Genomic DNA, 27,885 nt, shown 5'->3' with positions numbered 1-27,885 from the left:
GGAAACATTGTCAGAGCTGTGATGAATATCTGCTGACAACATTGGATAAAATATCAATAAACACTTTTCTGACGTGAAACTTTCTCTTTGTCTTTGGGGGGCTGGGGTTCGATTTATTTAGGCATCTGCAAACCTGGGCCCGACGGCCCCTACGGACCTCCTGGACGGAAAGGTTGTAAGGCAGATAAGGGTGACCCAGGGCTAGGTGCTGAAGGTCCTCCTGGGTATCCAGGCTTCCCAGGACTTCGTGGCCCTCCTGGTCCTTGTGGACCTGAAGGTACAATGTTTCTCTCCGTTTAGCTTCGCTGTGTTTGCCATGCGCAGTGCGACATCTGCTCAATAGAATATAACAGTGCCAATAGGAGGGCAGTGACTGTTACTTTACCCATTGTAGCTACATGTGGTCTCAGAAGGGATGTTGGATGCCCTTTATAATTTTCTTCAGCAGCCCCTTAAAGTCACTTGAACAATGCATGTTGAACAAAATTGTTCTCTATGGAAACATCAATCAATTATTTATTGATGAGTACTTGGAACACAAAAGCCCCATGTGGTGCATTCTGAGGGAGGGAGGGGACAGCAGAGAGATCAACCTTACTTCCCGGGGACAACTCCTGGCAGCCTGTCACAAGGCAACATTGAAGCCTTGGAGCAGCTCAGCTATCTTCTCTCTGAGCCAGAGACGTGGAGGATGGAGGAAGAGAATAAAAGTGGAGGGTGGACATCACAGTGAAGTCCAATCCTGTCCTCTCCAAACTCACATGTTTTTCTTTAGCTTGCTGCTTATGCAGTGTCAATGAAATATTCTAAATGATCTTTTGCAGGTGATATTATGCGTATTCCTGCTGAGCCAGGACCTGTAGGCCCACATGGAAAAATTGGTTTCATTGGCCCTCCGGGTGAAGATGGTTGCAAGGGTAAGCTGGGGCATGCTTGTGGTTTGCTGTGGCCTCTGTGCTGATCGCAGAAAGGAATAATGGCATTGGAGAATGGAACATGATGCTACCTTTTTTATTCCAGACAGAGTAGTACAATAACTAACCCTAATTTCTCTGTGCTTGTTTGTAACAGTACATATTCAAATGTCAAAAGCATCCTTTCTGGGTTGCTAATAAAGCAAGTATATTCCCCACTTTATCTTAAATAAACTCTTCCCTTCACAAGTTGCAGATCATCCGAAACTCTGCAGCTCATGTACTCTCGCGCACCAGGCTCCATGACTCCATCTCTCCCACCCTCGCCCGACTCCACTGGCTCCCCATCCCTCAGAGGATTGAATTCAAGATCCTTGTCCTCACTTTCAAGGCCATTCATGGCCTTGCTCCCTCCTACCTCTCTGACCTGCTGACTCCCTACCAACCTGCCCACTCCCTCCGTTCAGGGGCTCTGGCCTGCTCCATGTCTCCCGCCCGACCCGCCCTACCATCGGTGGCCAGGCTTTCAGCCTCTCTGGCCCCACACTCTGGAACTCCATCCCACAGTCCTTTCACCTCGCTTCCTCCCTTGCCTCCTTCAAGGCCGATCTCAAGATCCTCCTCTTCAATCATGCTTTCAGTCGCCCTCCCATCTCTCTGCCTTCCCTCACTCCTACCCCACCCCTCCCCCATGCTCAGGTCCTGACCCCTGACTGTCCAGCGCCTTGGGACGTCCTCCCAACATGAAAGACTCTCTATAAATGTAATTTTGTTGTTGTAGATAAGCTCAAGAAAAATGTAAGACTGTCAATTGACCTTCTCTATTCCACCTCTCTGGTTCTATGGCCTTGGTCATTGATGGCACCTGGATCCAAACTTCTGTGCCTTGTGACAGATCTTGTGCTCACATTGGTGCTGTGTCCAGAGGTGCAGGTTTTCCAGAGCACATGACTACCCTGTAAGCCAAACAATTAACATGCTGCAAGAGGACCTCAAAGATAGAATGACTTTCAGTGCAGAGATGTGGGAGTTCAGCCCTTTATCAGAACAACATTAAACAAGTCATCAAGGACAGATATTGATTAAAGCAGATCAAGAAGGTCATTGTGGCCATTCACAGCATCCACGAAGACAGGGGCCAGGAAGAGCACACTGGAGTTTATGGGACCACACAAACAGTTTTAGTGCCCACCCGAAACTGACGCTGTTGGGAGTCAGAGCAGCAAGGCACTACTCTCTACATCAAGACTAATTGAGGTTCCAGCATTGCAGGACTCATTCTGTTACAGGAGTCTCACTGAGGCATACTTTTGTTGGGACAGAGTAGATGCAGCTTTGCTTTTTTGTCTAATTCATATTGCAATTGATCTGGGATTGTTTGATGCCAACACTGAGTGAAAACTAGTTTGCAAGGCATGTCATTTCCCTTTTATTGTAATGACTACAGAAGTGGACAATGACGAAAAAAACAATTTAACATTTAAATTTAGCCACGCACTGTTATCTGGAGCATCATCTCCACCCTCGTGTGTTATTCATTTAGCTCTGGTTGTTGGATAAGATAGGCAGGACAGATGTATATTGATAGAGATTCCCATTGGCATATGATGGCATATGATTCAATATAAGCTTGGTTCCCATTTCATGGTTGTGTTGTTACAGGCGATAAAGGAGCCATATGTACATCGTGCGGTGGAATTTCAAACCCTGGTCCACATGGTCTGCCCGGGACGTTTGGCATACCTGGTAATTGTATAAAAAATTAATTGAATAGAAACCTAGCATGTTCATTTAAAAGCATCTTATTTGTGCCCTAGGTTGTCCTTTGATTTTTTTTACTGTGCTACTGATTTCTCCCTTGTTAATTTAAGTGTTCTGCCCCTCCTCTCCTGATGGAACTGACTTGTACTGATGTATTGTTTTGCTGACTTCAGCCCCCTTCCAGTACCACACCCAAAGTCATGTTTGATTTATTAAGGGTGGTCCAACTTGCTCAATAATTTCATGCAGCCGCAGCTTTATATGGGCAATCTCACGCCACAAGATGCACTTAAGCATTGAGACATCAGAAAAGCTTGAGAATCTCCATTTCTAACAAGAAATAATAAGGCTGAAAAAGCATATAGCTTCAGGAGCTGCATTGCCTATGACTGCTTTGATTCTGTTGCAGGCGGACCAGGATTAAAAGGTCACAAAGGGAATCTGGGACTTCAGGGAGACCGTGGGAATGCAGGGTTTCTGGTAAAATTCTTTTTCTTTTGCAACTTGTCGTTCGACTTTTGCCCCACCTTGCCTTTTGCAGTGACCTGGCCTTGTACCTTCATTATCAGAAGGGGTCGGAATATCTGTTCCCAGCACTCCATCAATGCCGCTTGGGAGATGAGAGAGGTATTGGGAAGGACTGTTCCTGATATGCACTCATTAATTTATTATTAATGAGGAATCAAATGAAATGCCTGTCAATGACAATTGGTTAAAGAACTAGAAGCACCAATGGTCTATTCCTGCCCGAAACAGTTCCAACCAATAGGAAAATAAAGCAAATTTATGCCAGATAATAGACTGTGGAGTAATTTAATGTCAGTCCCTTAAAGGAGCATCATCAGACTTTTTAAAATCTAGAAAGAAATGCAGAGTAATAATCCTAAGCATTTAGTACAGGACCTTTCACGTTCAAAGAGCATTACAGGATCTACTGTGTACTTTGTAGACAACTTGATTTATATTAAGAACCTCAAAAGATTACAAGTTCTGAACATAAACCATCAAATTTATGGCCTGGTGTTTATTACACACGCTTTTGTTACACCCACTTTTCTTGTGCCTCCACCCCTCCCCCCAGCTCTTTGTTACTTGTGGTCGTTGGCAGGTATGTTGCTTCCTGCCTTGCCATAGAATGGTGGGATTCAATGTGAAAGGTTCCTTGATTTTGCTCATTGTTAAATCTCTGTGGTCCTGTCTGAATTCTCCAGGGCCCTTCAGGCATTCCTGGTGGCGATGGATTTCCTGGACCAAAGGGTGAACCAGAGCCTGGAGGAGAGCCAGGTGAGAAGGGGATCAAAGGTCACGTAGGCTTTCAAGGGATGCCAGGAAAACCAGGAAGAGATGGAAACTGCGGTCAGCCTGGGCAGAAAGGATTCCGAGGACAGAAGGGTGACTTGGTCAGTATTTGACTCCTGTGATTGTATATCTCAGGGTGGTCCAACTGGCGGCCCGCGGGCCACATCCAGCCCAGGGGATGATTATATACAGCCTGTAAACCATTTCCAACTGCATTGTCCGACGAGTAACTACAGACAACATGAAGGCCCAGAGCCAATCGGAAGACTGGGACTGACCAATCAGGATACAATATTGCTTTTGTGACCTGCAGATGTTTCTCAAACCTGCCACGTGGCCCTCAGGAGCCAAAAGGCTGGACCACCCTAATACATCTGTTCCTTCTTTCATATTCACATAAATCCAGCAAAGATGGTACACTTTATGACTGACCGCAGAATAGTGTGTGACTGCTAATAACTCCAATATCATTCATATCTTTGTATTTATTGTTTTATTTCAACGCAAACTTTTTATTTGAACTTAATTCAAAACTGAATGATTTGATTTGGGCTTGCAGACACCATTTCCACCAAAGGGTGGTCGGGGTCCATTTGGCGTCCCCGGAAACCCTGGAACCTCAGGGTGTGTGGGAAATCCTGGACCATCGGGGAATGGATCTTCAGGACAGCCAGGACCTAAAGGCGATCTAGGAGTCAATGGGTTTCCAGGGCCACGTGGTTTCCAAGGTTGGTAGATATGGGGATCTCTAGTGATTCCTTAAACAAAGTTACATTTCAGATTGCTGACTCAAATCTTACCTCTGACATTGCTGATCCTTGTGGTGTACAGTCCAATTACATGGGTGTGGGCACCATGGGGAGAAATTGCAACTAGGTCCAGATTTACTTTGTTTATGTAACATTTCAGAATGTCTGGAGTTTGGCAAATTGTTGAATTTGTTCTTAATTTTGAAGCCGATTTTCTGAAAAGCGAAACTGCTTCAAAATTAAGGCTGTATAGTAATCTTCTAAATCACAGAACTCATAGTAACACATTATTGACAGGCAATGATCTAACTTGTGCTGATTGAATTTTTCTTGTTACTCATTCAGAATCAAACAAGCTTCGAAAAGAGATCCCTAGTTCTATGATGAGTTTCATCATCCAGCACTTGTTCATAACCCTCTGTTATTTTTACAAATGTCACTGCACCTGACAGTGGCTTCGCTCCGTCAATACTGCGACGTGGAGCAAAAAGCCCAATTTATACATCCTGCTCAAGACTGCATTGAATCAGGCCCATAAGAAAAATACATTGAAATCTCTCAGGAGATTGTTTTTTCTCCCTCATGTCCTGATATTACCTGCGCTCCAGGGGAGAGAGGAATCATCCGTGTTGCTCCAAGCCAGCCACTAGGAGGAGCTCCACAGCCATCCTATGATGACTCCCAATCCACTGCTTTGGTGTTGCATGTTTTGCTGATGAATCCATGCACTGTATGACTTAAATTCTATGAAATTGGCTCTCGTCTCTGCTGTAACAGAAGCAGGCATAGCTGCTCTGACTCATGACACTGAATTCACTGGCTGTTGCTCTCTGCTCTAGGTACCAAAGGAGAAGAGGGCAAGTACTTTTCAGTGCCAGGCTTACCAGGACCTTGGGGTAATCCAGGAGCCCGCGGATACCCTGGCAACAGAGGTAGGTTTAGATTCTCCGTGAGAGCAGAGCCAATGATAAGTGAAGATTACATTGACACAAGTGGACAAGCTCAAGATAAATGTTCTTTGGCTCTTGATTCTGTTGGAATTTATTTCTGGAACAATTTGATCCTAACCCTTGCATCCCAGCACCACAATCCTTCACTTTTTAAGTACACATATAATGCAGATGAGGCCTATCACAATCATGATCCATAAACTGCCTCTTCGAAGAACTCCCCCCCCCCCCACCCACCACCCCCACTCCGACTCTGTCTCGGGGTATATCCCTTTATAACCTCTTTATCTTTCATTACTGACCGCAAACCCTATAGAGAAATTTGCCAAGGTTGGTAATTAACAGACAATGGTGAATGGAATACACTTGCCGCCACTTGCACAAAAATTACGGACCTCCAAAGAATCGGTCCTTTTTTGATGGTTAAAATATCTTAAATTCTTCCTTGGAGACTATTGTTCATGACCATCTGCAGACTTGTCATTCCATCCTTATCACAAAATCACAAGACTGATTTGGATGAAGAAATTCCCTTGGCAAAAAATCTGATCTCATTCTTCCACCGAGATGCCTGGATCATAATAACAGTTAGTAACATCATTGACACCCACTCTATCATTCCCCCTGATCGCAGCATCAAACTGCTTTTTAAATAAGTCTATTGTCCTGGCCTAGACCACCGTTCCTGGCAACCAGTTCCTGTGGTTGATTAACTTCTGAGTAAAGAAAAACTTCCTGGTATCTGTTCTGAAATTACCCTTTACACCTCAAAACCTATGTCTTCTTGTTCTACTGTCTTGTTAAGTGGGAAAGTGCTGGATAATCCAGTTGCCACGATGGCCGACAGACTCCTGTCAAGCAATAAGAATGCTCCGTTCCAATGGGCCTGAAAACAATTTTCTGCCCGAAATAGCAAAATATAAGTACTGTACAGTATAATGTGGGGCGAGGACTGGGCTGTACTTTAGCAAATGCTTTCACATTGTCAATGATGCTACTAACTGCCATTTTGATCCATGTATCTCAGTGGACATATTTAAGAATACATTATCATAAAACACCCATGGGCCTCCAAACTCATTCTCCCTAGACTGTGCACAAGCTGCTCTGTATAATGAACTCCATGCCATCTCCTCTAGAGACTGAAAGAATGGTTTGGAGAACCTGATGAATAGGTTGTGCATAGACTGTGGATGGAATTGAATTTGTGGGACAATGCCTTTTTATGTTCTTAAATGAATTACAAAGGTGAGCTCCATTACTGACTGAATAAAGCTACCTCTGTGATGCTGAGGTGATTTAATGGTGGGGTGGGAGGTGGAATTGGGATTGAAGTGAGACACTTTCATATTGTAATTACAGGTAGACCCGGAGTTCCAGGTGTAAACATGCCACCAGGTTCTCAAGGCAAAAAAGGAGAACAAGGTATATCAGGTGTTGGGCTGCCAGGTCCTTCAGGACTCAAAGGTACAGAAAAAGTTTATCCAATAAAAGGGATCAAAAGGAGTTTGTCAGAAGAATATCCTTGTTAGAGTTTGGGGAATGCAATGACTTGATTATCCATTGGAGTATTCACCTTCAGTTTCTGTACACCATGGTCAAAAATGTGAAAATCTCTGTGATTGTCAATTTTCCATTGAGGTGGTTGCTTTGTTCACAAGTTGACAAGAATGAAGAGTGCTCTTCAGCTCATTGGATCTCATCCTTCCAGAATACCCATCCTCATGTCTTCCTAGTACGGCATTAAGCTGTTTCTTATATGAGTCGGGTGTCCTGGCTTCAGCCACTGTCGCAATATTAGTTGTGGTCACCATATCCACAGTTATCATGTTTCAACAACAGAATAATAATGGGCTTGAATTGGTGCGATTTCTTAATTATAAGATGAAACCGTAAAAGTGCTGTTTTCGTTAAGAATTTGTCTCATGATGAATTTTCTGACTTGACCTCCAGCACAACCTCAACTCTGCATTGTATTTAGGGCAGCAATTGTTTATTCTGAATCTTAAACAAGATATACCACGTTCCTAATTAGCACCCAGTAGCTTATTAAAGAGCTTCACACCACTGGGTTAATTTAGGCAGTGTATTATATCTGTACAGTTGAATGCAGCAATACCCCCACTCCACTCACACAAAAAATAAGGCTGAGTGACAGTTTAAGTTGTTTTGATATATTTGGATGAGGGTGAAATGTTGGGCAGGACGCTGAATACTCCCGGCTTGTCTTTGAGATAGTGCCATGGGATCTTTAATATGCTCTGAACTAACAGAGCAGGAGGGTGGAAATTTGATTTAAAACCTACTGCAAAGGGCAACACTACCAACAATGCAGCAGAGCTCACTCAGTACATTTGACCAAGTACTGTACTGTAATCCAAAGCCATGCTGTAATTGCTTGCGTATGCTTTGTGGTTTTGTAGGTAACACAGGATTTCCAGGAGAAGTGGGTTTTCCAGGGATTTCAGGAAGACCAGGAAAACCGGGAACACCAGGCCACCAGGGACCAACAGGCTCTCAGGTTGGTTTTGCTGGCAAGTCTTGTGAGCAGGTCCCAAGAGTTGGCTTCAATTCTCAAGGGCAAGCTTTGGAAGGCTCTGGTAAACTCTGAGTNAAAAATCATGACAAATGCAGCAATGCCCCCCCACAAACAATAATGCTGAATGATCATTTAGAGTGTTTGGTTGAGGGTAAATTATTGGGCAGGACATTGAATACTTCTTGTTTGTCTTTGATATAGTTCCGTCTTTTTCTTGTTTGTCTCCGTGCTTCTATATAGCATAAATCTTGTTTTCGCTCCGCCCCCCTACCTCCCAGGCTGTGGCATACACAAAGAATTTTTCTGCTTATGCTGATTCCAAATTTCTTTGTTCCACGCACCTCTGTTTACCTATCAGTAAGTAGGAATCTGGTTGTTAGTCAATTGGGAGATCCCTTTCCAGAGGTAATAATCCCTTCAAAAAATAAAAATGAATTTGCACACTCAAATGCATGACTGTTTGTGGGACACTGCTGTGGGCAATTGGTTGCCACATTTTGCCCACACAGTCAATCCACTTATATACAATATATTCTGTGAAGCTCGTTGAGATGACTCAATGACGTGATATATCAAATGCAAGGATTATTATTATTATTAATCTACTTTGGACTCCAAAAGTGGAAGGAGTGAAGGGCTTGAACCTATTACTATCTTATTTTATGTTATTCCTAGTGTGTTTAACGGTGCTGCTTTTTTCAGTGTATAAATTATTCACGTTTAGCACGTAAATCATGGGTATTGTCTTCAGGGCGACAAAAGCTGTGGACCACCTGGTAATCGCGGCCCACCAGGCCCACCGGGACGTGTCGGGTTACTGGGGCAGAAGGGGAATTTGGGGCCATCGGGTCCTCCCGGTGACCAAGGCTCCCCAGGCTACGATGGATCTAGAGGTTCTCAAGGTATTTTCTCACTCCCATTATCTTTGATCCTTCCCACTTACGTGCACAAAAATCTGGAGGTGATCCTCAATCAAAACCGCTACTATAAACAGAATGGATCTCTGGTATTTAGTGGAGATTGGATTTCAGGTTAGCAAATCTTGGTTTCCTACCTGCTGATTAATATTTCTGGGTGGAGCTGAGGGGTATCGAACTTACGTCTTCAAAAGTCAAGAGAATAAAAGCTCCTAGGGTGCTGGGGGGGGCTTGAATTTTGTGCTCAGCAAAGTGAGGGATGCTTGCGCTAGGGAATGGAACACTTCCCCAGCTCAGATTCCCTGTGTTCGGATCAAGCGGTACAGAGTAAACGCGTCCTCAGCCACGCCAAAGGACAGCATTCCCCCACTGCACCCATCTTCTTCATCTGTTACCTTTTCTACCAAATGGTGGAGTTTTGTGCCATGAACTGGATCAAGACTTTTCAAACTAATTTTAGCGGGATTAATACAGAAGGAAATATATATTTGTTTTAAATGGTGAATTAAATAAGAAGTTGGTTTGCGTTCTATATGACGTGAACCTTTGTCGTTTTCAACTGCACATGAACTGACAGATTGGACTGAGGGACGTGGAAACTCTGCACGTGATATCCTTTGCTAGATGAAACACCCATCTGGTCGGTTGTATTTGAGAAATCTTTAAAGAGTTCTGTTTTACAGGTGATCCAGGTCCTCAAGGATGTCAAGGGCCAACTGGTCAACGGGGACAGTTAGTAACAGGGATACCTGGTCCTCCAGGTGTTGAAGGTCCCTTCGGATTTCCTGGCCCACGAGGTATTGAGAGCTTAATAATAATGATAATAATATTAAAGATAATAATCATCATAATAATAATTTTCCCCAACAAAATACTGACAATCCACTTGATAGTATATGCTGTGAAGCACTTTAAGATGTCTCGATGACGTGATAAGACACTATATTAAATATAATAATCCTTAAATTTGGTAGAGTTCCTTTTCACGTCAGGGGGCATTCCAAAATGCTCAACAGGAACTAGTGTAAAGTGCTCTGAGTGCATTTTGTGGGCGAACGCAACAGCCAATTTGCACACAGCAATGTCCCACAAACAGCCACGGAGCGAATGATCAGTTTTATTTGGGGGGATTGTTGGCCAGGGCACCGGGAGAAAATCCCTTCCTTTTACCATTAGTTCCATGGGATGTGGAGTCCTGTAGCTCAGTGGTTATAGCACTCGCTTTGCAAGCGAGAGACCTGAGTTCAATTCCAGGCAGAGGGCGAAACCTTGGGCAAGTTTCCTTACTCCACACGCCTAATAATAATCCCTCCAAAACAATAATAAATTGGTGATTTTCAATCTACGACTGTTTGTGGGACATTGCTGTGCGCAATTGGCTGCCGCGTTCGCCCACAAATATACAGTCAATTCACTTTACAGTGTGTTCTGTGAAGCGCTTTGGGACGTCCTCCCGACCTGAAAAGATATATCAAATGCAAGGATTATTATTATTATTATTATTATCTTTAACACACACTTGGAACAGCAGACAGGACACCAGTTTGATGTCTCATCCAAAGGATAGCACCTCCAACAATACAGCAGACCCCCATCACTGCACTGGAGCTATGAGTTCCAAGTCTCGACGTGGAGGCTGAACCCACAGCCTTCTAACTCAGGGCGAGAGTGCCACGAACCGAGTCAGGCTGACACACAGAGCTTTTTCTTTTCATTGTTTTTTATCAAAGGGAGAAAATGTCAATTCTGGGCCCCAATTTGAAATAGTCTTGGTTGATGAAGTGTTCTCAGTGCAGGTCTAAATTATGAGCTGTGTAAAAGGATTTGGAAGAGCAGATCCTGGATGTGTCATGGCTGGCTGGCTCTCTGGACTGAAGCCGAGACACTGATTTCAGCTCCACCATCTGTGAAGTCAGCTTTGGAGCACAATCCCAGGAAGTTGGCTTATGTTTTGCAAGACCATGATTCCAATGTTAAAACAGTTTATTGTGACTAATTGTACAGGACCGCTAAGCATAGGACCTGCAGGAGATCCGGGAATACCAGGGCTGGATATTCCAGGCCCCCCTGGGACTCCCGGCTCACCTGGGCCACATGGCTGCCCAGGGCCATCTGGACCAAGAGGTTATACAGGACCACCGGGCCTGATCGGGTTACCAGGCATCGCAGGTAAGGATTCTCTGTATAACAGTCTTATTGGAAACATTACTTGATATAACGATGTAAATCTCATGGCACAGTCTGTCAGACCATCTCCTTCCTTTCCCAAAGCCAATCTCTCTCTCTGGTCAGAGATTATGGAAATTATAGAAATTATGGAAAGTTCATACGATCACAAAGGGGTGTAAAATGGGATTTCTTAATAAGGATTGTAATTGGGTGAACCAGATTCATGGGATCTCTGCTCTTGACAGAAGAAGAGCATTTGAGGGATGTGCTTCCAGTTATCAGTAAAAATCCCCATTTGTGATACTTCCTGAAGAAATTCCATTGGAATTTTGACTTTTTGACCTCCCAATATCTCTTCAGAGCCATAAAGACGTTTGGTTTGGAAAAGTTTCAACATAAGTTTGTTTTCTCATCATGTAAAGATTTTCTCTCGATCTTCAACCAGGTGAAAAAGGTGAGCCTGGTTTAATGGGAAAGCCCGGATGTGCAGGGTCACCAGGGTCCCCTGGAAATTCGGGCCCCAGAGGAGATAAAGGTAAGATAAAGAACACCAGTAAGAGAGACAAATGTGAATGAATCTCTTGGGGAGGAAGGAACTCTTGTTGAGTATAGATCTATCCAAGAAAAAGACATCACTGGGGAGAAGTACCTCTGGCCATAGGATATGCAATAATAATAGTCCTTGCATATGATATAGTGCATTAGATGTCAAAATGACACAAAGAACTTCACAGGATTTTCTGCAAAGTAATAATAATAATCTTGTATTTGATATAGCGCTTCATCATATCTTCGAGCCACCTCGAAGTGCTTCACATAATATACAGAACAACTAGGTTCCTACTTACTGCTAGGTAAACAGGTGTGTGGAGTAAGGAAACTCGCCCAGTGTTTCACCCTGCCGGAAATCGAACCCAGGTCTCTCGCTTGCGAGGCGAGTTTTTCTAAATACATGCAGTGAGTATTTGTCGGTATGGGGGAAGGTTAACATATCCACTGAGGTGTAATACTCTTTAAGGAGAGTTTGTCTATGACTTTGTCATAGATTAGAACTGTCCAGATGCCTTGAAACTCTTCTGGAGGTTCATCCATTCCAAAGTACCTGTTACAGTTAGTGCCGCTCAGCAGGAACTGGCCTGATCCTTGTCCCCCGCCCTGCCCGCAACACCAGTGGTCGGACCTTCCGTTTTTCTGCCCTCACCCTCTGGAACGCCATGCCCAAGTCCATCCCCACCCCCTCCCTTGCTTCCTTCAAACCCCGTTCCCGGATTCCTCTTTGACCGCTCCTTCGGTCATTTTCCCATTCCTACTCCTCTTGTCCTCCACCCTCTTGATTCCAACCCCTAGTTCAAGTGCAAACCCTTCAGTGCCCAGCACCTTGGGATGTCCTCCCAACCTGAAAGGCGCTGTATAAATTCAATTTGTTGTTGGTGGTGGTTATCTGTTAGGAATGTAGACCTGGCCAATACAGAGATAAACATATTGTAGTGTCTGTAGAAAAAGGGATATTTTGTTTACTGATCTTTTGGTGCAGGTTACAAGGGAATGCAAGGATCAAAGGGTGCGACAGGTCCCCAGGGATTTCTGGGTGTAAAGGGTGAAAAAGGAATGCAAGGACCCTTGAGAGATTGGACTGTGAAAGGTGAAACTGGAAATCCTGGAATTCCAGGTAATGTACGGCTTTTCCAAACCTGTTTCATTGAAATGTTGCAATTAATAAATAAAAAAGGAATAGATAGGTAAGGAATCTGTGTTATAGTCCATTTAAGCCTTTGCCTGGATTAATAATAATAATTAAGAATAATAATGATCCTTGCATTTGATATAGTGCCTTGTCATGTTGTTGAGATGATTCACAGAACATGAATTAACTGTGTAGCTTGTGGGCGAAACGAGAACATGAAGGAAATGCAATGGAGAGGACAACAAAATGAAATAAATGCAATGGGTATTGTTTATATTGATTTTCAGAAGCAGTTGGATAAGGTGCTGCACAAGAGATTAATGTCAAAATTCAATGGTATTAAACATAAAGCAGGATAGTGGGCAAAGTATTGGTTGAGGGACAGAGGTACAAGCCTGGGAACCAGGGGATTTTTCTCATATCGGTAGGTTGTATCTAGTGCTAGAGTGCTGCCAGCTGAGCCAAGCTGACATTCACGGTGTGGGGGGAAAGTACCGAGCAAGGGCCCACTTGACCAGAGAGAGCTGAGGGAACTCATGTGGCTCCTCGAGGCTCAGTCAAGAGCATCAATGGCAGAGATCTGAAAGTGATCGGGGAATATATCCATGGAGTGAAAGAGGAAGTGAGCAAAAAAAAAAGGCCATTGGTGTATCTGCAAGAGGAAGAGGTGATGAAAGCGGTTGCCTGTAATATTTGATAAAATTTGATCATCAGGACCTGAAGGAAAGCCAGGACAAAAAGGTGAGCCCGGTTCCCATGGTAACCCAGGAAGTTGCGGTCAAGAGGGAATACCAGGAGCAATAAGCCCACCAGGTACCCAGAACACGGAGATGGATATGAAATGATGTAGTTCTTTTCACTGCTAAATCACAATGGCATCGGGTCAGCCAATGGGCTAGATAAAATATACTTTCAGCCAGACCTGCATGTAACATGTCCAGACTATCCATTTGCTGCCTGGATCTGGCTGAGTGTAATAGGCACTGTAACAGACCTGATGTCAACAGAAGTCAAGGCTTCGTAGGTTTAAGCAGGAGCTGGTACTATTTACACAGACACATGCAACTTAGTGCACACAAGTGCAACTTAACATGCACAACTTTGCACACACCTAAAACTTTGCGCACGTGCACGATTTCACACTCAGGCGTGCGAAAAACTTTGCACATACTCACACAATTAACCTTCCATTTTATCAAAACAGGTTCCCCAGGTGATCCAGGTGTGATAGGGAATCCAGGAAATCCAGGATCTCCAGGAGATACTGGGGCTATTGGTCCAATGGGCATTCCAGGTAAGAGTATGTTTGGTGAACTGCAGGTATATTCCTAATACATTGGCTTGTAAAAAAGGAAAGAAAAATGTGCTGGACCTGCAGACGAATATTTTGGATTTGTGACAAAGTGGACCTTTAGGTGACTAATTGGGTTCATTGTGGAGTTCAATGTAATGTGTCAGGTTTATATGACTGTCAGGTCAGAAAGGAGACAAAGGGATCCTCGGAATACCAGGAACATTAGGTCCATCTGGCAATCCAGGTTCCTTGGGTTTAAAGGGAAATAAAGGAGAAGAATGTCCTGCAGGCTGTGGCAGTCCAGGGCTTCCTGGAGAAAAGGTAACTGCATTTTTAACTTTGAGTTATATTACTCAGTAAATTTAAACACAGTTGGCCAAAAATTCTGATTTTCCTAACGGCAACAACAACTTACAGGGTCAATCTGAAATCCTTCCTGATATGTATATGTGTAAATGTCGACATGGCATACAGTTTGAGTATCTCATATAGAAATATGAACAAGGACTTTTGATTCAGACCATGCCCTTGGTCACCTCCCCCCTCCCCCTGGCTCGGTGTCATGCTCAGCCACTGTCAAGCACTCTGGGACACTATCCTACGTGAGGGGCACTATATAAATGCAAATTATTGTTGTTGACTCTCCACCAGCCCAGCTGAGATTAGTGTGACTCATCAAAGTTTTCAATTGTAGTAACTTAATCATGCATGAGTAATATAATTTCAGACTCCAGTTTGTGTAGTTGAACAAAGCATTTGTCTACAAATATACAGACTACACTCTACACTTTACAGCAAAATCTTGTGAAGTGCTTTGAGCCATTTTGATGTCTCAATGAGGCACGATATCAAATACAAGGAATATCTATGTTTGTGTAACATGTCCAACTTCTATGGCAGCCAAGTAGAGTATTGGATGAACTGTCCAGTAATGTAGAAGGCATTTGTTAATAAATGAACAGAGGTGTAGTTTAAAAAAATTTTTTTTTACCAGCCTTCGCTGGTGTAAATAATTCCATAACTCAAGATAATCCATTGATATGTTTTAGGGTAATAAAGGCACATCATTCCCTGAAGGACCACCAGGACCTCCTGGGTCTCCGGGTAAAACAGGACTTCCAGGGTTTTCTGGGGACCGTGGTGAAAAAGGGGACCCCGGCCTACCGGGAGAATCAGGTAATTCTTTATTAACTACTTTGAGATGTTTGCTTGAGACAATCCATGACAAAGACACATATGACTCATTAGATGAGTGGTGGTCAACCCTTATGGTTGCACACTACCCACAGATACAGTTGTCTGATGCTTCACGATTACCACACACTCACATTTCCATGTTATTCCTGGATCCATCCATTTATTCACCTTTATTTCTCTGGTGCCGGGTTGCAGGTTTTCCAGGTCCTCAAGGTCCCAAAGGATTAGACGGACTACCAGGCTTGCGGGGATCTCCCGGAATTTCAGGCATTCCAGGTAAAGTTCCCTCTCACCATCAACTAAAATGTGTTCCATTATTTGAAAGATCCGGATTTTATGGTGAATTGTGTGTGAAAATTGGTCTCTTTCAGAGTCTGAATAAACCTAGTGAGTGCACGCAGCAAACTCCTAATCGATAGTTGCTTCCATCATCCAGACTTGAGAGTAAACATCTGCCTGAAAATTATTTTTTGCTTTTGTACAGGGTGACCCTGCTGTAAAGTGGTCTGGATCCATTATTGTGGACTCGCACCTTATCGAATCCTTTAATAATCTTAACAACTTCTATCAAGTTCTCTCTCATTCATCTTGTCTTCAGAGATAAAAGCTCAAACCTGTCTAACCACTCTTGATATTTAGTCCATACCCTTAAACTCGCCCTTCAGTAACATTACTCTGTATTTGCAAGTTGAGAAGCACGGCAAAAATGTGTACTGCAGGATTTTCTTTTGGAACTGTTACCTTTTAATTAATTTCATCTTAACATCCCAAAACCAATGTAGGAATAACAGGGCGCTGTGGCCCACCGGGACAGTCGGGTGAAATTGGCATACAAGGATATGATGGTATTCCAGGCCTACCAGGAATGAAGGGAAACCCAGGTGAGCAGTTCTGAAACATCAGACATAGCAACCCAACAAGGAATGACATTTAGTTGCTCCTTAAATCCCATTTCATTGATTCAGGAAAAAACTGAGAACCTTCAATACTTTAAATCAGTGGTTTAACCAAACAGAGCTGGACATTGCTTTAAGTGTCCTTTTACTCCAAATATATAGACAGTGCTGGGGTGTCAATTAAAGGTTGAAAATGGTTAAGTTGTTGAAACTAACACTCACTGGCTCTCATGACAGGCTGCGCTGGAGAAGGACCACAAGGAAATCCAGGCACGCCTGGCCCAGCAGGTCAGATATAATACATTTCACAATTGCACTTATACTGAAGTAATTAAATTTGCATAACATATTAACAAAGATGAATATTATTAATCATTCAAATTGTACAGGGTCTAAAGGTGACATGGGACCTTGTGCAGCTGGCGGTGACCAGGGTCCTCTTGGTGAAGTAGGTGACCCGGGCCCTTCTGGACTTCGGGGACCCTGTGGGCCACCTGGGGCTCGCGGTCCTGCTGGGAAGAACATCCAGGGACCCAAAGGAAATCAAGGGCCTTCAGGCTCCTGTGGACCTGCAGGTACAATGTGAAGAGGTGTAAGAGAAACCTGCTTATGATACCAGCAATAGTGTTTTTAATGCAGTTTGTCAAATGATAAGTAAATTACCAAAAGATTAAATGAGAACGGCATTTAACGTCATCATAGTTGATTGCATTATACAGCTTGTGATAATACCAGATTGTATATTTTGGGAGGTCAGCTGGGTGTCTGACAACACGTGGAAACCCATCAAAGTGATTAAGAGTATCCAGTTCAGACTGAGAGTCACATATTTGTACGCATGGAAATCTCCCTGTATCTAGAGTGGAATGTGCACTCGCTCCACAGGGGGAGACACTACTTGCTTAAGACTGGAGAGTGTTAGGCACAGGTTGGCAAGAACCAAGACTTGGGGAACCCAGGGTGTGAGTTGGGAGGCAGCTGGAGTTTAACCAGCTAAAACTGCATAGCTTGTGTCAGGTTGTATCAAAGATCCTTGAATGAACTTAAACTTGATTTGCTGCCATGGCTCTGAGGGCATGCTCATCAGTGCTGGTGATTATACTCCACATGAGCCTCAAATTCTCCAAATCCTCTCTCCCATAACTCTATTTCCTTCTCCATCATGTATGCATTTAGCTTCCTTTTAAATACGTTGATGCTTTCTGCTTCAACCATAGCTTCCAGCAGTGTGTTCCAACTTCTCACTACCCTTGGTGTGAAGAAGTTCCTCGTAAACTCCCTTTTAGATCTGGCTATCTTATATTTGTGCCCCCTTGTATTGAACTCGCCAAGATGTGGAAACTATCTATTGATGTCCACCTTATCAAATCCTTTAGTAATTTGAACCACTTCTATCAAGTCCTCTCTCATTCATCTTGTCTTCAGAGATGAAAGCTCAAACCTGTCTAACCCTTCTTGATATTTAATCCATACCCTTAAATTCTCCCTCCTCTCCTCTCCGCTGTGTTTTCCTGTCGTTTCCATGAAATGGTCAATACATTCATCCTATATGAAAGGCACTAAATAAGTGCAAGTTCTTGTTCAAAATGATGGGCCAACCAATGGATGTCACAATAGTTTTAAACAAAGCGAAAGATGCATCTGTGAAGTTTCTCAATGAAGACGTTGATCTGTGTCTCTCTTTAGGTGTTCGTGGACCAAAAGGATACCCTGGGCTCCAAGGACCAGTTTGCTTGGAAGGTGATAAAGGCTCACCTGGCACTCCAGGACATTCGGGCCAGCCAGGTGCCAAAGGAGATCCAGGTGTACCAGGAGTACCAGTAAGGAACCAATTTATGAAGTGATGACCAATATTGTTTTTAAAAAAACAGGAAACCATTTAAAAATCCATTTTTGGGAGTCTTAAGGTTGAGGTTAGAAAAACATGACTGGTTGACTTTGCAGCACTTGTGGAGTCCTGTAGCTTAGTGATTGGAGCACTTAACTCGCAAGTGAAAGGACCTGGGTTCGATTCTCGGGCAGGATGAAACGTTGAGTAAGTTTCCTTACTCCACAAGCCTCTGTGCACTTAGCAGTAAGTCAGAGCCTATTTATTAGTCGATTGACCAGTTGCTTTTCCGGTGGTAATAATCTCTTCAAAACTTATATATATAATAATAATTTGATCACTCAATCCATGACTGTTTGTGGGACACTGCTGTGTGCACATGGCTGCCGCCTTTCACCCACAAAATACATAGTTAATTAACTTTACACTATATTCTGTGAAGCGATTTGAGATGCCACGAAGACGTGATAAGGCGTGATTATTTGATATAAGATATATCAAATGCAAGCATGATTATTATTATATAAATGAGTTTGTGCAGTGTTTAACCCAGTCCCAAGTGACCATGTAGCCAAAGAATTCACAGCAGGAGACCCCAACTGCCCCTAATTCAGCACTGCTGGGCATTATTTGAGTCACCTACTCAAAAAAGTTTCCAGTTTGGCTGGTTTGTGGAGAGGGAAAGGTCACTCCCATGTAGTCAGTGCTGAGGTTGAGTAAAAGCACTACTATTTGGCAGGAGAGAAGTACAGGGAGCTTTAATCTTCAAACACACATATAGATGGAAAGGAGTTTGCATCAGGCAGACAACAACAGTTAAAAGCATAAACACTTGTATTATGTTGATCTGCAGATAGCAATATAGTGATTAACTTACAGATGCTTTAATTCTCTCCCGTGTCCACTCTGTTCCTCATACAAAAAGTGTGAGCATTGAATCACTCCATACTTCTCTTCTTTCAAATCTATAGGGAAATCCTGGCAGCCCGGGTTGTCATGGATCCAAAGGTGATCAAGGTTCACCAGGTGTTCCTGGATTCCTAGGTAAAGCACAGTTAAATCTCTTAATGAATGGACAAGAATTATTCGGTTGCTGATGGATCCTAATCTTGGTAACTCTTCCATTGCAGGTATGAAAGGTAGCAAAGGACCTCTGGGAAGGAAAGGAGATAGAGGACGCCAGGGGACATGTGGACCTCCAGGTAGCATTGCGGATTAACAAGAACTATGAAAACAGATGTAATCTGATAAAGGGCCTGGATTGTGAACTGAACTATCTTGAAACATACATTTGAGTTTCTGAGAATCATTAATATTGGAGACTCCTGGTATCCAAGATATTAGCATTACAGTTTACTAGCAAGAAACTGGTATGTTTCAGGGAACTTATCCAACTGGGACCTCCCCAGCTTTCAGGGCTTTGGCTCACAGAGTGATCACATGTCTACACTTCCAAGCCTTATTGTTGATTTAGACAAGCTGGTAAACATAATAACTGATCTGCCTGGCTTTGTGTCTTTAGAAAACAATTGAACCCTAGAGAAGACACAGTTTATCTCCCCTAGTTGTCCCGAAGTTCCCTTTCAACAGATGATGTAATTTGCACACTAGTTCAATATTGCCATAATTTGCAAATGCCTTTAATTGCTGATCACTGTTTCTTCCCTCAGGTCCCCCAGGGCCACCATCCTGCCCACCGATTGCAGCTGAAAAGGGTGATTTGGGATTACCGGGCCTTTTGGGAGTTAAAGGAGAAAGAGGATTCCCTGGACCTCGTGGCCCCCCTGGATGTATAGGTGTGTTTAAACTGTGACAATAGTACCATATCAATGAAGTACATCTTCTTTATAACGGCCATGAAAGTGTATTGTGATTCTTGTGCATGAGTGTGGACTATGTGAGACTCAACCACTGATCAGCCTTTGTTTTGGCCAACCTTTGAGTAAAGGAAGGAAGGAAGCACTTGGCAATTTTGTATAGCACTTATCATGTCGAAATGTCTGAGTGCTGTACAATAGTTACTGTGAAATATTATTAAGATACATAAAACAGAAGTTGCATTGTGTGTGTCATGCACAATTTGAAATGAAGGTTTCTTGAAAACATGCAGTTGATTATCTGAGCTTTTTGTCTTTATACACAGGGCAACCTGGGTCTCCTGGACCACCTGGTGATGATGGATATCTGGGAAACTCAAACCAAAATGGAAATAAAGGTTCCCGGGGACCCTCTGGACCTCCAGGTAAGAGATTGAACTGAGCCATAATGAAGCTAAAATAAGAAATTCATCCACTGCACAACTCCAACACCGTTGTATGGTGCTTGATTAATTTCAACTGGGGAGTTGGGTGCTGGGCACTTGGGTGTTGTCCTCAGTGCCCCTGAGCTCGGGAGAGAAACAAGGTTTTTGTTTTGAGTCACTGGTCAATGAGTGTTACTGGAAACTGCATCAGGTGTGGACATTGGAAGAATGATATCCTGCTGCTGGTATTACCCTTTATGACCCACAATGTCAAAGACCAAATTCATAGATTCATAGAATGTTACGGCACAGAAGGAGGCCATTTGGCCCATCGAGTCTGTGCCGGCTCTTTGACAGAGCAAGTTACTTTCACTAACCCCAATCACCAGCTTTCTCCCCATAACCCTGCAAACCCGTCTTCCCCAGATACCTATCCAGTTCTCTCTTAAAAGCTGTTATCGAATCGGACTTCACTACCCTTTCAGGCAGATCATTCCAAATTCGAACAAATCCTGTTCATACTTGCGGACAGGATCGGACTATGATTCCCCTCCTCCCGGTTCAACAATCTTCTAACTCACAGTGTTTAGCTTTGCACATAAAGAATGGCCCTTTGAGCAAGTTACTGCTGGTGTCCTTAGTCCTCACTGTGATAGAACCCAGGATCATCCAGTATTCCCAGCATCCTCACTTCTTCCTCTCATACACTCCAATGCTCGGGGCATCGAGTGGAGACAAAGTATGTTTGTCACATAAAGAGAGGGAAGATGTCAATGGGAGAGAACACCCCAATCTTGATGTTGTGCTCCCTGCCATTTCTGCTTTGGCAGGTTATACCACAACATTGGCAAAAACCTGCCTGGAAACCCATAGAACCATAATAATTTACGACATAGTAGAAAGCCATTTGACCCATTGTATTGGTGCTCAATCAATGAAGCCATCTATCCTAATGCCAATTCCCTGCTTTTTCCAGTGCATGGTGTAAAATAGAGATCCCAATAAAAACTGTTTAAAAAAGAACCAAATAATTATGATCGAACATGAATACATTTCTTTCAAAATTAGGACCAAAGGGATATCGAGGACCTCCAGGAAAGATGGGACCCCCAGGACATAATGGGAGAGCAAGCACAGACAACCAAGGTTTTATCTTCACACGGCACAGTCAGACTGTAGAAATCCCTACATGCCCAAAAGGCACTACCAAGCTCTACACCGGCTACTCACTCCTGTTTGTGCAGGGCAACAGACGAGCACATGGACAAGACTTGGGTAATTTACTCTAAACCCTAAACCAAGTACCTTCCATTTAAAAGCCTCTAAAATATGATAATAAACAGTTGTTCTGCCAAAGCACCTCAAGGAAACCAATAGCTAATATTAATGCTTCTGAGAAACAAAATGTCATGCCTCCACACTTTGAATGGTAAAGGCACTGCCAGTGAGTCATAGGTTTGAATCCAGATCTGTCCTTAGGTAGCAGATGGAACCCAGCAGGGATGGCAATCAGAATGCAACTATTAACCTCAGCGTCCAGCTTTAGGGAGGTAACAAGTCATCCAGGAGTCTCATTGAAGTGGTCACTGCTGAACATCAGTTTTACATTTGGGGACATAAGTTAAGGACAGGATGGGGGCTTAGCTGTCACCCTCCCCAGAACTCAATGCCTGGGCTCAGACATGAAGAAAGACCACTTGGGTAACGTACTTAAGTGTTTACCTCAACATCAAGACCTTCAAGAGAGAATGGGACAATGCTTTTCTTTGTGTCTGTGTGTGGTGATTGGGGGGTGGTGGGGAGAACATATAAGACCTGCTGTTTGTGTTGCAGTGAAGCAATATAAAACAGGCCCAGTAAAAATATTTCCATTTCATGACCTGTCCTTTTTTTTTCTCTCTCTCTCATTAACCTTGAGAGAAGAAACATTTATCTTTGACCTTGCTGTGGATTTGGAGTTGCACTCGCAGTGTGACTGACAGCAGCACTGGTGTTTCATTTATCACCCACAAAAGATGCCACCTTTCTATTTTGGCATCGAAATGAAACATCATCCCATTTGGAGCCAACAAATGGCACAGAGCATTTAGCATCCAAGATCAGTATTTTAGTGGCACATCACACAGATTAGCGTGATCACCTTGTATCTTAGTTGTCTAACTTTCCCACTTATGTTGCTATGATTTTCAGGGACCTCGGGCAGCTGCTTGACACGATTCAACACAATGCCATTCTTATTCTGTAATGTTAATGATATCTGTAACTATGCATCGAGAAACGACTATTCATACTGGCTGTCAACTCCACAACAAATGCCTCAAGATATAGCTCCTGTCAGTGGACACGAGGTCAAGCCATTCATAAGCAGGTAGTTTGTTCAACTGTTGGTGTGTGAAGACCCTGCTCGGCGGTGGGGCAGAGGGCAATTAGGCATATTACAGAAAATCATTTTACCAATAAATCTCACGTTGTGTTAACATAGATATGTTGTTGAGACAGAATCCCTAAACAATTTTAATAAGGAACTAGTTTGAAAAAGAGGAAAATTAAAATCTATGGAGTGGTGAGCAGGAGAGTGGAATTTAAATTAGGCAGCTCATAACCGCATGCCGAGTTTGCAACACTGCTTAATGGGCCAAATATTCTGCCTAATACTGAGCGCCTGACATCAGAACATGCTTCAATTTCCAAATTCTAACACCCATCTCCCCTGAAGAGTACACAATTGTTAGGGCTTTATTTAGATTGAGTAAAAGACTATTTTTTGCTTTCAGTAATGTATTTAAAAATTCCATCTTGCATGTGCTGAGCCTTTAGCCAATGTCCAGGTTGCTACTAACGCATAGTGCCCTCCCACCCTGCAGATGTATTGTGTGTGAAAGTCCAGTGATGCTCCTAGCTGTGCACAGCCAGACTGTTCAGATCCCCCCGTGCCCCAGGGGCTGGAAGTCCTTGTGGATTGGCTATTCTTTCGTAATGGTATGTACATGGTGGACATTATTGCCTTAGGGATGTGTATTGCAGAAAGCACAGTAGTGTCCAGAAAGGTCTAATTAATCGCATTTGCTACTCGGTGACTGTAGGACTGAAAGGTGCTGCTGCTGGTCACTGTAGCATATCATTAAGATATTTGCAAAGAGAGTATCCTTAGTGATCACTATGAGGTTAATTGAAAGCATTTGGGTGTATTTAGGATTAAAAAACGTGCTTTACAAGTTGTCACTGTAATTTGTTGTTGTCTTAGACCTTTTTACGGTCAATTTTTCAGTGGATATGAAATCCCTTTACTTTTTTCGTCCACTGACCAATGGCAGTCCCTTCAATGTCCCACATTGCTAGTTTCCTTTGCTTTATATAATTCTCAAAGCCTCTTTCACTGATACACATTCACATGATTTTCTTTTCTCTTGACCCTCAGCATAGAAGTGCAGGAGCAGAGGGTTCCGGCCAAGCCCTATCTTCCCCTGGCTCCTGTCTAGAAGAATTCTCTGCTGCTCCTTTCATCGAATGCAGTGGGAGGGGAACCTGCAGCTATTACAAAAATAGTTACAGCTTTTGGCTGGCCACGTTGGATAGCTCACAAATGTTCAGGTAAAACTGCATCTTACAGGTGGGCGGTCAGTGAATTTAGAGCACGAGGAAACATCCATCACATGTGTAGTGTACGTCACAAGAGCGCCCTTTGACTCATTCGATCTCAGTCTTCCAGAATACCCACCTACTGTCTTCCCATCTCAGCATCGAGCTATTTTTTAAATGAGTCCAGTGTTCTGGCTTCAATCATCCTTCCTGGCAACCCATTTTATCCATTAACTACCCTCTGGGTAAAGAAAAATGTCCTGGTGTTTGTCCTGAAATTGCCCTTTGCAACTCGAAACTCGTGTCCTCTTGTTCTGCCGTCTTGGTGCATTCCTATTGATCTGGGTTTACTTTTTCAATCCCGTTGAACATGTTATAGACCTCTGCATAGGAACTGTACTAAATGGAAAACAGGGTTTAAGAACTCTTTCCTTATGTTGTAGGAAACCCAAGCCACAAACGCTAAAAGCAGGAGAATTGCAGTCAGTTATCAGCCGCTGTCAAGTCTGTAAAAAGTAAAGGTGGACTCGCCACCTGGGAAGCTGGACCAGATGAGAATACAATGTTGCTGTTTCTAATGATGTACTGAAATATGTCAGAGCAGCAATGAAGACGAGCAGAACGTGACTGACTGGACCGGTATTGTTGGTGCTTTGATGATAACTATCGTTTTGCACAATGATTTATGAGGACGGATCACTTGGCACATTGGTGCTGTTTTCAACGGTGCATGTTCTTCCAAGCTCTGCATAGTCTCTGCCGCACTCTCCTTTTATTTAAAGAGACCTTGCAATGCGGACGCACTGTGTTGTGTCAGATCAACCTGCACCTTTTAAATAGGAGGCAGCCCTCCATTCACCTCTGGATCACAGGAAAAGAATCTACTGTATCAGAGTTTGATGAAGAGTCATACACACAGTAATTTCCAAATGTCTGAAGATGGCATTGATGAATGCAGGAGGTCAGCCCTAAGCCTAGTGTACATTGCAAAGACATGTTTATTTAATAACACATACCTCACTCAGATAACTGATTATGACCTGCAAACTGTGGTTGGAAACATTAAATGCAGAAAGCATTTCATACATAGGTTTTCATGGTATTTCAGGGTATTGTTAATGTTTCTTTTATGTACAGCTATCTATGCACTGTATGTGCTCCTGGGAACCTGTATAGGTACTCTGTGTCATACTGAGCATAAGAGACATTGAGAGTGCTGGAAATGACATTATATCAGTTTTGTCTTTAACCCTCCAAATTTTATTCAAACTCTCTCTAACTTTTAGCTATTTACAGGGGTTTGAGAGACACTTGTGAGAGCATAGAGCACCAAACAAGAAAAGGCCATTTGGCACATTCAGCCTATTTTCTCAACGTACCACCCAAACCTTCCCAGTCATGAATATCACCTTAATTATAATAATAATAGGAGAAATGCTGCACAAATTAACCTGAACCCTGGTTAATTGGGTAAAACCTCCAAAATATTCAGCATTCACACTTTTCCACTGTTTAGCATTGGCCTAATTCCCTTCACAATCAGTTAACTCTCCCGCTCACCATACCAGTATATTTATTCACCTCTCCTTGTATTCCGAGTTGAGGAACAGATCATCCACGATCTAAAAGAATGGAGGAACAGTTCTGAGGGGCTAAATGGCCTACTCCTGTTCCTCTGCTTTAATGTTCCTATGTTTCTTACTTCAAGTTTAAAAGAGATTTCTTTGTGTTGCTTTTATTTGCACAATAAAAAGTCTCTTATGAATAGCAAACCACAGAAAAATACAGATATATTCTAAGATATGGTTTGCAAAGCACTATTTGTTGAATTAAATCCAACTTGATATTGACTTGAGCAGGCATTATCAACTGAGCAACTGAGACTAATTTTTTTTACATACACTCTAACACATAATTATGGCTATTCTGATATTGAATCAATCATTAATAATAACACTTGGTTTGGGTATATTTGATGAACACATCACTCTTAAATATCTTCTATATGCCTACACTTCTGCTTGGGTCTAGGGAACCTCTTATCATATGGGATATGGGGCAAGGGCAGGTAATTGGACTCGAAGCACAGATCAGCCATGATCTTGTAGAATGACGGAACAGGCTCGAGGGGTTGAATGACCAACTCCTGTTTCTATGTTTCTATCATTAATAAGCACTTCCACTGTAAGTCTGTTATTCACACTATATACATTAGCTACTTTTTATAAGGTAACTTGAGTTTTATGTCTTAGAAATGGTTAAATGTATAAATATATAAAACTATATATGCTCAATATTAAACAAATGCCATTGTCTTTTTAGCAGATTTTTTTTACAAATAATTTTACTGGAAATATTATGGGTAATAGTGTGACAATAAAGAGCACATACTATCATTTGTTTTGGGTATACCTGGATCAAGATCGTTCAACGTCCCTTTTATGTCATTCGGGCAGGTGCGCTCTGAACGTTTTAGCTCTCTTAAAATGTGCCAGGGTCACAGAAAGAGCCTGAGCTGCCGTGTATTCCTTTTTATCCTTAAATTGAACTTGATCTCCCCACAGTAGTCAGTGCGAGGTGCTATGCCTTATCATCTGGGATGCGACGGAAGTTTTATATTTCAAACGTTTACTTATTTGAAAGAGAGAAATGGGGTGGGTACAGCAAACACGAGCGCACAAACTGGCTTTTTTCTGAAACCTTGGACATCACTTTGGAAAAACTGCTCAATGAGCATGTGCCATTTTCTTAGAGATCTCCCAAGGGGTGAGATTATGTAAGTGGACAGGGACAATTGTGGTACCTAGCTATTTAATACTGTAGTGAGAAATTGGTAGGAGTTTTCACAGCTGCAGACTTGTAACAAATCCATATCATTGTCATTAATCAGTTTGTACAGTATTTGCCACCTTTGGCAAGCCCGTTCGATACACCTGGCTTTTTCATCTACAAGATACACAATCACGACATTAAGTCATTAGTTACTGTTAAGTATTTTGAGACGATGTGATACACAAACAAACAACTCCTATCAGTGAAATAAAACTTTTGTTTGATAAAGAGTCTTATTACGGTTAAAAAGTCTGAAAAAGCCCTTCAAACGCCAGTCGCTTGAGACCATTATGGTCCATGAACGCGCAGAACGAAATGTAGGCCAACGATCTGCGAAAACACCAGTGAGATGAACGGATTAAACTGAGGTTTTAGTTCATTCCAGGAAATATTGTCCGGGTCAGCGAAAGAACAACTATAAAAATAATACGACGTGTGCATGTGGGGGGGGGAGAAGGGCGGTCAACCTGAACTGGTTACTGTGCGGATTGGCTGTTGCATCTCACCCACAAAATGCACAAGTCAATGCGGAGTCAATTCGGAGTCCTGTAGCTCAGTGGTTAGAGCACTCGCTTTGCAAGTGAGAGACCTGAGTTCAATTCCAGGCAGAGGGCGAAACCTTGGGCAAGTTTCCTTACTCCACACAGAGCCTAATAATAATCCCTCCAAAACAAAAAACAATAATAAATTGGTCATTTTCAATCTACGACTGTTTGTGGGACATTGCTGTGCGCAATCGGCTGCCGCGTTCGCCCACAAATTTACAGTCAATTCACTTTACAGTGTGTTCTGTGAAGCGCTTTGGGACGTCCTCCTGACGTGAAAGGCGCTATATCAAATACAAGGATTATTATTATATTATTATAATGCACTTCACAGTGTAGTCCAGTGAAGCGCCTTGAGACGTCTCGCCGAACACGATAAGGCGCTCTACCAAATGCAAGGAATAATAATAACAATAATAATAACAACATGTAATGTTATCGTTATTCTCAGTGAAGCCCACACCAGGTTCGCTTCAGTGTCACAACGTGA

General features: G+C 42.9%; 1 protein-coding gene across 1 annotated transcript; it reads left to right on the top strand.

The window, feature by feature from the left end:
• The first annotated feature begins 271 nt into the window (after nt 1-271).
• LOC103175983 (collagen alpha-5(IV) chain) lies at nt 272-26,414 on the top strand. Its single transcript, XM_007889309.2, has 32 exons — nt 272-277; nt 825-917; nt 2,577-2,660; nt 3,085-3,155; nt 3,887-4,075; nt 4,534-4,702; nt 5,563-5,655; nt 7,036-7,140; nt 8,097-8,194; nt 8,964-9,114; nt 9,813-9,926; nt 11,134-11,298; nt 11,744-11,833; nt 12,833-12,967; nt 13,697-13,795; nt 14,187-14,276; nt 14,458-14,597; nt 15,326-15,452; nt 15,669-15,749; nt 16,256-16,354; nt 16,607-16,657; nt 16,759-16,944; nt 18,056-18,189; nt 19,169-19,241; nt 19,328-19,399; nt 19,868-19,993; nt 20,341-20,439; nt 21,508-21,714; nt 22,630-22,807; nt 23,304-23,418; nt 23,858-24,030; nt 24,462-26,414. Exons 2-32 carry the CDS (start codon nt 833-835, stop codon nt 24,535-24,537), a joined length of 3,675 nt encoding a protein of 1,224 aa, XP_007887500.2. The 5' UTR covers nt 272-277; nt 825-832; the 3' UTR covers nt 24,538-26,414.
• The last annotated feature ends 1,471 nt before the right edge of the window (nt 26,415-27,885 follow it).

Source organism: Callorhinchus milii, unplaced genomic scaffold (genome assembly GCF_018977255.1).
Source record: "Callorhinchus milii isolate IMCB2004 unplaced genomic scaffold, IMCB_Cmil_1.0 Scaffold11, whole genome shotgun sequence".
Lineage (NCBI taxonomy): Eukaryota > Metazoa > Chordata > Chondrichthyes > Chimaeriformes > Callorhinchidae > Callorhinchus > Callorhinchus milii.
Note: the sequence above shows the minus strand (reverse complement) of the source record. Positions and strands in the feature narration are given on the sequence as shown.

Excerpts from the sequence above, each read along its gene's own strand:
- LOC103175983 (XM_007889309.2), top strand. The coding sequence starts at position 833 with ATGCGTATTCCTGCTGAGCCAGGACCTGTAGGCCCACATGGAAAAATT. Across the intron at positions 918-2,576 it reads GGGTGAAGATGGTTGCAAGG|GCGATAAAGGAGCCATATGT; the intron begins GTAAGCTGGGGC and ends GTGTTGTTACAG. Across the intron at positions 22,808-23,303 it reads GTCAAGCCATTCATAAGCAG|ATGTATTGTGTGTGAAAGTC; the intron begins GTAGTTTGTTCA and ends CCCACCCTGCAG.